This window comes from Mytilus californianus, unplaced genomic scaffold (assembly GCF_021869535.1).
Source record: "Mytilus californianus isolate M0D057914Y unplaced genomic scaffold, xbMytCali1.0.p SCAF_1, whole genome shotgun sequence".
NCBI lineage: Eukaryota > Metazoa > Mollusca > Bivalvia > Mytilida > Mytilidae > Mytilus > Mytilus californianus.
In genome coordinates this window covers 47,165,953-47,177,690 of record NW_026262581.1, presented here as the reverse complement: position 1 = coordinate 47,177,690, position 11,738 = coordinate 47,165,953, and the positions used below count along the sequence as shown (strand labels likewise).

The 11,738-nt window shown below is 31.9% G+C and overlaps 1 protein-coding gene across 1 annotated transcript; it reads right to left on the bottom strand.

Annotated features, from left to right (window-relative positions):
* Positions 1-7,025: 7,025 nt before the first annotated feature.
* Positions 7,026-11,467, bottom strand: LOC127704216 (uncharacterized). Its single transcript, XM_052208167.1, has 5 exons — positions 11,323-11,467; positions 10,242-10,505; positions 8,915-9,169; positions 8,288-8,554; positions 7,026-7,656 (listed from the first exon to the last, which is right to left on the bottom strand). Exons 1-5 carry the CDS (start codon positions 11,405-11,407, stop codon positions 7,427-7,429), a joined length of 1,101 nt encoding a protein of 366 aa, XP_052064127.1. The 5' UTR covers positions 11,408-11,467; the 3' UTR covers positions 7,026-7,426.
* Between the last annotated feature and the right edge of the window lie 271 nt (positions 11,468-11,738).

The window sequence follows — 11,738 nt, the reverse complement described above, 5'->3', positions numbered from 1 at the left end:
TATACTTGGCATGTATATTAACCAACACCAGAAGATACAAATGTTTTACCACACATTATTCACAGCGGGGCCCACAGAGATGGCTCCCATCTCAATGATATCTAGTTATTTAGTGTTTTTAAAGGGGCATTAGCTGTCAAATTCATGTTCACCGATATGACTCAAATTCTCATATTTGATTTATAACATACTAAAACTTATATCCCAATTTAAAAAAAAGTCTTAAATATACAATTTGCAATATATGAACTCGATAATATGTATCAGAATTTCGTGTGTATTTTAGTCTAGACGCCTCTAGTTAACCATCGAGGTGACCTCCAAGACTGTCGACGGTCATGTAACCTGATATAAACATAAATACAGATACAAATAGATAGCAAACACATGCAATTGGATTTTTCTTGGTCTGTTTGATTTCATATTGTAGGTTAAAGAATATTTTAATCATCGTTTTTTCCTGTATAAGAATGAGTTTTTGTTGATCGAATCGGACAACCAAATGGTTCAGTTTTAGTTTCACTTTTTGAGTTTCAATGTTGACATTCTTTTCCTTTTATTAGCTGGACATGTCTGGTTTATGACTAATCCATATCTAGCTAAGGGGTTTTATTGAAGGTCACATAAAAATGGATTTAATGAGGTCGAATTATTCACTTGCAAGTGAATAATTATTCAGTGATGTTTCTTAGCTTATTTTGACAAAATTGGACCAAACTGGCTGCTAAATGCGAATTATCATTTCACTATTTAACTTTCAATAATGATTGATCAAAATGGAAAAGTATTTTTTCCATATCTCGTAGCTCATGCCTCTCTAAAGCTGATATTTTCATTTCTTGCTTTTTTTTTTTATTTTGAAGCTCGTGACAGCTTGATTATAAAAGTTGAAAATAGCAAATAGCAAAATGAATGAAAAAGAAAATACAAAAAATTAAAGAAAATGTAAATATCGCCACACAATGTTTGTTTTTTAGGACTAGGGTCAAGCAAAAAACGGAACATAAATTAAGATGTAAAATGAATCTACCCACGGGATTGCAATTTCATGAAATATCTCCAAATAGGGTATATTTGTACAAAACGAATGACATTGATGAAATTGCACCCTTTTTATACGCCCGTTTACGGGACGTATTATAGTATACCGTTGTCCATCCGTCGTCAACATGCCCGACAATAACTCAAAAACGCTTTAACCAATTTGCATGAAACTTTGGTGAATTGTTTATATCTGTTAACATGAGCTCCCTTTCGTTTTTTATAAATTTTAGATATTAACTTTCCAAGTTATGGGGTTTTATTCATTAAAAAGGGGGATTTTCCAGTTTTCGGAAAAAAAAACCTCAAAAACACTTTCACCAATTTGTAAAAAACTGTATTGAATTGTTTATATCTATTGACTTTAGCTCCATTTCGATTATTATAAATTTTAGATTTTACGTTTCGGAGTTATGGGATTTTATTCATAAAAAAGGGGTGATTTTCCAGTTTTCAGACAATATCTTTAAAGTGCTTTGATGAGTTTTCATGAAACTTTGGTGACTGGTTTATATCTATTAAGATAACCTCCCTTTATTTTTCACAAATTTCTGATATGACATTGAGAAGTTATTGAACTTTATTCTTTTAAAAAGCGACGGGCGTATCATGCGCTCATGGCGCAGCTGTTTATTTGATAGTGTATAGATCTGAGTGTTGTTCTATAATTATAATTCGATTTAATTAGTGGTTCAGACGGTTTTTTTCAATAGATTTATCTCTGACTACGCAGAAGCACCAGGCTTGGTATGGAAATCTTTGGTAAAGTGAAGTTTAAATGGAGGTTTTCTTCAAACAATCATGCATTTTCTTGGGGGTGGAAAGGGATGGGAGGGTGTAAGTATTTTTTTTTACAACCATGAGTAGTCATTTTGAACATTGGGAGGAAAGCAATATATTTTTAACACTATATTCTACATGAATATCTACTTTAAAAGTATTGTGATGTTACAACAAAAACTTATTGTTGACAATCTTTCATATATTTGCAAGATTTTATATGAAGAATATAGAATCATTGATTGCTTGAGGCCAGTTTATATTTTACTGTGAATGTAAAACTAAGGAGATGTGGTATAATTGCCTTAGAGACAAATATGAGCCCAAATTATCGTGGATGAAAGATGTAAGCAACAGGAAACTTATTTTAAGCAATTTCTTTAAACATTAATATTGGTCAGAATATTTATCTGTATTAAAAACTATACTGTTTTCATTTTCTCGTTTCAGTGTTTTTTAAGCAGTGGCTGTACCTTTCCGGTTACTATTCATGTGTTGTGTATTATGTATCGTAACACTTTATAGTTACAAAAATGTACTGGACAGGTTGAATTTTGGCGACAAAACATCCAAACAGCACCAGATCATTATGATCATTTGCGATTCCAGCTGATTTCAGATAAGTAATAAATGATAAAAGAAAGTTAGAAAGCTCTAGTTCATGTAACCGATTTTATTAGATGATTGATAAATATTGAATACAGAAAAAAGCTTAACAATGATCGTAATACTGAAAATGTAAGTTTTGTGATTGAAATGAAAGTAGATCATGACATGATGTGCCTACGCATGGGAAGTTGCACACAGCAAGTCCGGTGATATTGGCAATATCCAGTACGTATAATTAATATTAAGATTTAAAAGATTTTGCATTGTTATCAAAGTGGTACATGCATGACATGTATTATTGTATGAAGGCAACTGGGGAAAACAGATCTCCTTGTGAAATGAAAACAGATCATGACATGATGTGCATATAGCAAGTCCAGTGGTATTGACAATATCCAGTACGTACAGATGAAAGAGACCAGTACTGATAATCAAAATAAAAATTTAAAAGATTTTGCATTGTTATTTAACCAGTACTGTATTATTGTATGCAGGCAACTAGGGAAGACAGATCTCCTTATGATATCTTATATATTAAATGCCAATATATAGTTTAATTAAAAATGGGGGTTTGTCATAGACACAAAAATATAACGCAGGCTTACAGACTTCATATGAAGCACCTTAATAAAGTGCAGTCACCAATCTGAATAGTAGAGTGTATGTCTATGATATCATTTCAGCAGGCTGTGAGGTTGAGCTCACTTTCAGTAACCCCAAACACTCTTTAATACAATATAATATTGTATATTACTGTTTCGTTTATTTGTATTTTTGTAATTCATCACAATAAAAGTCACCAGTTTTAGATTTATGCGCTTTTCCTATAGATTTTTTATATACCGTAAATAATAAACAAACACCAAATATGTGAATTTTTTTTTAAAAGATAAAAGACTTTTCAATTGAGCGATTAAACTTAAGTCACCTGGTCAAATATATAAAGAAACATATAATGCAAAGATGTCAGCCTTTAAACAAAACGGCCACCGGATTTCACAGAAACAGATGCCAGCATCCAAAGGAAATGCATGACTGTCAGCATTCAATTTATAATGTGTTGAGACAACTTTTACTTACAACTGGGATTCCAGCATCCCTGAGATTAAGGATGAACATCCATTTTTTTTCATGGGATGGCAGCATCCAAAGAGAAATTTGAGTCTGCATGTATATACATGTAATTGGGATGCCAACATCCAAACAAAAGGTATATCAAAGTCTATATATATGTTAGATGCCAGCATCCAAATGATGGTGTGTTCAATATGGAACTTTATAAAGCCATATCAGCATCCTGCAAAGATGAAGATGCTATTTCCATATTTTTATGCCCCCGCCAAAGCGGAGGGAGCATTTAGTTTTACCCTTGTCAGTCTGTACGTACGTACGTCCGTACGTCCAAAATTTGGTTTCCGTTCTCTAACTTAAGTTTGCCTCAAACAAACTTATATACAATGCTTATTACCACAAAACACAGATCAAGTTTGAATTTTGGTGGCGTCACTTTATCCTTTCTAGAGTTATGCCCCTTTATAAATGGAAAAACTTTTCATTTCCGTTCTCTGACTTAAGTTTGCCTCAACCAAATGTTATGAAACTTATGCACAATGCTTATCACCACAATACACAGATTTTGTTTGAATTATGGTGGCGTCACTTTTACTGTTCTAGAATTATGCCCCTTTACAATAGCAGTTTTTCATTTTTTTCAAAAAATATCAATGATGCCATTGTTCAAGTAATTTTTATACGACCGCAAAAAAGTTTTGCTGTCGTATATTGGTATGACGTTGGCGTCGTCGTCGTCATCTTCGTCGTCGTCCGAAGACACATTAGTTTTCGCACTCTAACTTTAGTTTAAGTGAATGGATCTCTATGAAATTTTACCATAAGGTTCAATACCACAAAAGAAAGGTTGGGATTGATTTTGGGGGTTATGGTACCAACAGTTAAGGAATTAGGGGCCAAAAATAAGCATTTTTGTAACTTCCAGACATCGCTTGTGTGTTAGTGTATGGATCTCTCTGACATTGTACCACAAGGTTCCATATCACAAAGGGAATGCTGGGATTGATATTGGGGATAATTGCCTCCAAATTTTAGGAATTAGGGGCCAAAAAAGGGGCAAAAAACAAGCATTTTTCTAGTTTCATGACAATAACTTGTGTGTAAGTGTATGGATCTTTATGAAATTGTACTACAAGGTTCCATATCACAAAGGGAAAGTTGGAATTGAGTTTGGGGGTAATTGCCTAAAACGTTTAGGAAAAAGTTTCCTTTGTCCATGATTATAGTTGAATCAACTACAATCAATGCTTTATACAATGCAATGTTTAATTTTGCCTTCCACTGATAAAACACAGATCAAGTTGAATTTGGGTAGTGTCACTTTAACCATTATTGAGTGATGCCCCTTTATAAATCGAAAAATTGCAAAATTTTTAGTTTCCGTTCTGTTACTCAAGTTAAGTTTGCCCCAACCAAACATGAAACCTATACACAATACTTATTACCACAAAACTAAGATAAAGTACAAATTTGAGTAGCGTCACTTTTATTGTCCCTTTATAATGTATGCAAGCAGGGGCATCATCTGTGTCGATGGGGACACATTCTCCATTTATTTTGTATAATCCGCCAACACATTTTTTAAATATCCTGTATACAAAAATAATAATTGTTAATTGAATAAAACAACCTCTCAACTACAAAAGGCAATGAAAGAATTAAATAGGCATCCGATATTTTTTAAAACCAATAAAATTTGTTCAGCAGAATCTGCTACCCATAGAGATGAAATGAATCCGTATGCTTGAAGTAAGATTAGCATATGTTGATACTATATTATCATACATGAAATTGAATATTATGTCCAGAACAATGCAAGACATAGAAGCGATACAAAAGAAAGTTATGATAAATCCGAATTTTATTCAGAATGCACCAATAAGAAACCGTAGTTTTTCTTCAATTTATTTACCTAAAACTATTATATCAGCTGCAAAATTATTATTATATGTACGCCTACATTGCACTACACAATGGAAATTAACAATGTATATTTATATAAACGATCAAACTTGTTAATTATAAATAAACAAAAGTTTCAACTACCTCATAAAAAATTGACATTGAATAAATTTTGCTATTGTTTAAGTCCTTTTTGTTTATTTAGCTCATCAACTGTTTCGGTTCTTATACATCCTTGGCTTTCAAATACTCTGTTTTGGGCGTTTCTGGTAAAGGTAAATCCAGAAAAGCGCTTCGGGCGCATAACATTTATAGTGTTGTTTTCATTTTTTCTAGGTCTTGGTTAGTTTAATAAAATTAATCTAGCCTCTTGGAATATACCTACTGTAGATAAGTACTTTTGGAAACAAGGACATTCCATAACATAAATGATGTGGCAGCTAAGAGATCGATTAGAGACGACAGTTGTTTACCGATGTTAAAATCTTATAAATCCAATAAGAAGATACACATGAAGGTAAAAACAGAAAATGAAGAAACTGCATGAACTCTAAAAGGAACGAAACGGGTTTCGTAGACTGGATAAGTGTCTCCTCGTATGCATGTGTCACCCGTCATGCGAATCCACTCTCAGTTTTAATGTCACTATCAGAAATGGAACACAATCGGTAACTTTACAGATCAGACGACCATTCTAAAATTTAGAATGAAAATAAGGAATGTGTCAAAAAGACAACAACCCGACTAAAGAGGAGAAAACAGCCCAAGGCCACCAATGGGTCTTCAACACAGCGAGAAAATCCCGTACCCTGAGGCGGGATTCAGCTGGCCCCTAAATAAAAAAATGTGTACTAGTTCAGTAAAAATGGACATCACGCTATACTCCGAAACATACAAATGAACTAGAATTAAAAAAACATACAAGACTAACAAAGGCCAGAGGCTCCTGACTTGGAACAGGCGTAAAAATGCGGCGGGGTTAAACATGTTTTGTGAGATCTCAACCCAAGTCAATACAGATATAATTTCAGCAAAAGTAGTTTGCTGAGTTTTAAAATAGAAGAAACAAATCAAGGTAAATAAAAATTGAACATCAAAGATTGCGAAAACATGTCGTGTGATACCAGATAATATATGATCCGAATTTATTTTAATGGTCCATGAAGTATTTTGTTTTGGTCTGTTAACTTTATATTGAAACCTTCATTTCAAATTTAGCTATTTAACCGAAATCTGTGTACCTTCAGGTTTTGACATAAAAGTAGAAAAGATCTATTGGTAACCTTTACAATAAAAACTGTGAAAAAGAAAAGTTAAGTTATGATAAACAATACAGTTTTCTATTTTCTTATTTATTGCTTTCATAATGTTGGAGTAGTTTTTGTATTTAGATCTGGTGAACACATATCATTTTCAATTTTATCATGAAATTGTTGTTTCATTGTATCATCTTTAAAATTGAAAGCATCTTATTTCGAATTGTGTGCGAGTTCAGAGTGAAAATGACGTATGTATATTTAGAAGTTCGATTCAGATCATCAGCTTTTATTACAAGACTACGGCAACAAAACTATTGCGTATAAATCCGACAACTGCGATAGAAAAATTAACATTCACAGAAATTATGTTTTGTACAATATTTATTAAAAAGTAAGTCGTGATTTAATAAAAAAAGCAACAAAAATGAGTGTCGTCTTTGGTTTCTAAAGTCTTCAAAAAAAGTCTACCATTAAAGCTGAAAAGGAAACACAATTCTAATAAATTTTTGGAATGTTTATATATATATATATATATATTCATCTATTATCTTTACATTTGCGATCAATCTAGACTTCCATATCAGCCCAATTTCTCAATTGATATCACTGAACCACCAAACTACCTAGCAAACTGTTCTGTGTCACTTTAATATGTTTAGAAAACAATTTGACGCAGGATTGAACTAACTATTTTTCTCAGTCTTAATACATTATACATGATGAAACGTGGATTTATTCTTGATCATACTTCAAAAATCTTTAGTTTAGATCAGAAGCCTCTGTTGTCTAAACTCCTTCCTATTATTTTTTCTATTAGCTCTTTTGTCCTGACGTTTTTTCTTCTTTTCCATTAATCTTTCATGCAAATCACATGAATATTCAAATGACCTATTTTCACATGAATCGTCGTCATCTATTGTTGGTATGTATGATTTTGTAACCATGTTCGTTGTAGGATCACATTCGCTGAAGGTAACATCAAAGCTGCATCCGACTGAAAACAAATACGTCAATATACTCCTATGTTCATAAAATACAATACAAAACTATACAAAGGGGTTCTTCAAGGCCTGGCTTTGAATGTATCGGTACTTATCCGTGTATGCAACGGAACCGTAAATCAATAAAGAAAGGGTTGCTGATTAAGATTCATTCTGAAACCTTTTTTCGAATTCAGTATATGAAGTAATTCTTTTCATGAATGATAACAACGTGGAAAATCAATAAACAGGGATACCCTTTAAGCTATAAAGGTAAAATTCATACTAATTTAATAAAATTGAAAATCATTCTATTTACTTGAACAAATAACCAGACATGACTTAAACATCAGTTTTAAAACTACTATGTGATTAAGAGCTTGACATATTGTATAGACATCTGTCCATTGTTAAAGACTGTGTGTTGATCTGTTGACGTATCTTGTTCGTTAAATCGCATTGAAGTACATTGTATATTCTTTAAAATTAACCTTTCAATCATTAGCATATACATTTTGTAATCGGGGAATCCACTTATGCTTTTGTCAATGAGAGCTTGATTGTTACTGAAAGCTTCTTTTTTTTAAATTTTAATTTTGTTATGTTGTTGTTTACTTGTTTGGTTCTGTTCACGTATTTACTTACGTCTACGCTGTTCCTTGACTATCTTTTTATTATCTTTCCAAATATTTTTCTGTTCTCTAATTAACATTTTATTCTCCTTCTTTTCATTTTTGCGCTCCATTTTTTTTGCTTTCCACTGTTGAATACGCTCAAACTTTGTACATGAAATGGTGACAATTATTGTTGGTTCGCATTCTTCTTCTTCTCCGTCCTTTAATGTCAGAACTCGGTTTACTGTGTTTGTTGTATTATCACAATCACTCCAGTTTTCCTTGTCGTATTTGCATTCTATAATAAATTGTGATGAGAATAAATTAAAGGAATTAACATATTTTACAAAGAAGTCTGAATATCAATGTTTGACCATAACAGTATATTTGTGTTAAAAAACAACAACAAATCTAAAAAACAAGCAAAACCCTCATTAAAACTTGCAACCCCCTTCCAAAAATTAAGTGATTTCCATGCGCACATCAAGTGTCTTGAAATAACTTTCATCTAGTACGCTCCTGACAATTCGAATATGACATTTCTAAGTGCATTTTAACCGTAATTATTTGTATGATTAAAAAGTTGGTAGCAGACCATCTAAGATTGGTAATACCGAATAAACAACAATAGTGAATTGAATTTAGAAACAATACATACTAAGTCTTTGTTCTTTTACAAGCTTTCTTTTTTCTTTTCTCTCTTGCTTCATTTGCAATTTTTCATTCTTTCTTTTCTGTTTACGGTCCACTTTCTTTGCTTTCCATGCCTGTATTCTGTTAAGTTTATCACAAGTTATGGTGATAGTGTGTGTTTGTTCACAACCCTGTTCGCCTTCACTCAAAGTAAAATTTCGGGTTACTGTATTTGTTGCTATATCGCACTCACTCCAGTCACTGTGGTCATACCGGCATCCTTTATAAACAGAATGATCGCAATTACAAATTAAGTAATCACTTGTATTGACTACATGCATGGCCCAATTCGTATTCAAACCAAACAAAGCATTCATTCATTTACAAAAAAAAGTACTGATATCTTAGGTTCCCGATTGCTCTCATACATCCCTCTCTCTCACAATGTTTAGTTTTGAGTGAGCATCCATGATAAATGTAGATCCAGAAAATCCAAAATATTTTTTTTCTTTACCTATATACTGATCAACGGGAGACAAATCCTTTTATCAAACAAAATTTATTTATACAATAGACAAGGGTATCGTGATAGTAAATATGATTGATTGTTGTTTGTTTATCAGCCAGTGGCAAATGTTTCATTCATTTTCAGGACAAGACAAGAAGAAAATAACTTTTATTCAGTAAGTAGAAGATTCTGCAAAGTGGGTCTACCGAAATGAAGAGCGAGATTATTTTATAAAACACGAAATTGAGATTGCTATAGTGACAAAACAAAGTCGGTGTCCCTATTTTTACCTCATATTTTGTTCCCAAATTAATGGAAAACCTTGCCACCAGTTTAAAGAACAAAATCACACTTAGAATTGAATAGGTTGTTCCTACTTCAAGTAGAAACTGATGGTATGTGGTTGAATAACGAAGTTTTGTTTAATACATACAGATAAAGATAATTATAAAGATAAAAAATAGTTCAATTATATTTATGATATCAGAGAATCGTTTTAAACTTCAGAGGGATAGTTAGAAGAATAAATTTACTATTACTTATGTTATTTGATAGACAGTTATATATTTCTAAAAAGCTTCAATCAAGTAGAAATTAGATTTTTCAAAGATAAGAGGACTCGTAAGAAAATTGTAGTCAATTTTATTAATTACACATTTTAAAAATATATTCCACATGTGTCTATATAATACTTACGTTTAACGAAATGAATAAAAAAGCTCAGTTCATTAGGAAGCGATTTTTTTAAGTGACCATAAATTGCATCAGAAACGCCAGATTTTTTCTATAAGTAACAATATTGTTTGTGTAAGATAAAATATAATATTTCCATATATTTACTTACTTTTAAGTTGCATTTTTACAAGCTGTTTATTCTCTTTCATCTCTTGTTTTTGTTCTTTTCTTTGTTGTTTCTTTTCCTGCCATTCTCTTCTACTTTCCGCCTTTTTTACTTTCCATGCTTGTAGTCTTTCAAACCTATCACATGTTATAGTTTGGTTCTGTGTCTCTTGGCATCCTTCCTCGCCGGATTTTAGAGTCAAAACTCGGCTGACGGTATGTGTTGCTGTGTCACAGTCACTCCATGCACTTTTATCATATTTGCATCCTGAAAAGTTGTTTTGTTCATTTTTATGGTTTCAAATAAAAATTATAAGTAAATAATTACTAATATTTTGACACATATTATATTCAATGTTTAACCTTTATGATAACTCAAACAAGATCTTTAATATATCAGGGAAAAAACGGATATAACATACATTTAACTACATATCTTCTTTGTTTGGCCTTAAATGAGTTCTTATTGGAGTTTTTCGGTACTGACATAATGTATAACCTACTTTTCTTAAATTTTCCGTTAATAAATTTCGAAACTATTACGAAACAAATATCCCAAATCCCTCCAGCAACGGTGACTTAAGATACAATAAACCATTTTTTGTATTCCCCATTTTGGTCATACTCTGTATTCGTATTTTATAAGCCTTTGGATTGAGCGTTAATACTGAAAAGCGCCCCGGACTCTCCAAACTTATGAAGTGTGTTATTTTAATTGTTCATTTGTAAAATCAAATCAGAATATTTTCTTTATTGATAGTATTTTATTTTATATATTTTTAAGGTCAGCTGGTTTTGATATTAAATTATTTGTCAAATTGTAATGAAAGACAGTCTTGTTTGAACTGACCATCTTGTGCACAATGTAGTAATTTCGGTAATTAAAATGCTTGTTAAACTTATAGAAATGCTATTTATAGTAAATTTGAATACTTGTTAAACTAGTTGAAATGCTTGTTAAACTAATAGAAATGCCACTTATAGTAATTTGAATACTTGTTAAACTTATCAAAATGGTTGTTAAAGTAGTTGAAAATCTAATGCTAACTAAACTAATTAAAATGCTTGTTCAACTTTAGACTTACGTTGTCGCTGTCGAAGTTTCCATCCCTTTTTAGCAGCGACTGTAGCTACCAGGACAGCCACCAAAAGAACAAACACGTTTTTCATGTTGTAGCGTATATACTAGTATTGAAGACCAAAGAAAACTGGAGTGACCTTAGCTGATGTTTGCGACTTTATATACATATTAGTAACCACAAAACTCTTGACACACTTATGGAGCTACATCATCTGATCACAATTGTAATTCTTAGTCAACTAATCCCTAGACAAATTAATTGGGAAGGCTAAGGACAAACGCATCCCATAAGGGTTAATATGAAGAAAAGATAAATAAATCAAACTCATTAGTACAATTTCTGGTTAGCAATAACCACGTCACTTCAATTGATGTCAGATGTTGTCCATTTCGTGTTATAATCTTTCCGACAATAATAAC

Excerpts from the sequence above, each read along its gene's own strand:
- LOC127704216 (XM_052208167.1), bottom strand. The coding sequence starts at position 11,407 with ATGAAAAACGTGTTTGTTCTTTTGGTGGCTGTCCTGGTAGCTACAGTC. Across the intron at positions 10,506-11,322 it reads GAAACTTCGACAGCGACAAC|GATGCAAATATGATAAAAGT; the intron begins GTAAGTCTAAAG and ends ACAACTTTTCAG. Across the intron at positions 7,657-8,287 it reads AGTCAAGGAACAGCGTAGAC|TCGGATGCAGCTTTGATGTT; the intron begins GTAAGTAAATAC and ends ATTTGTTTTCAG.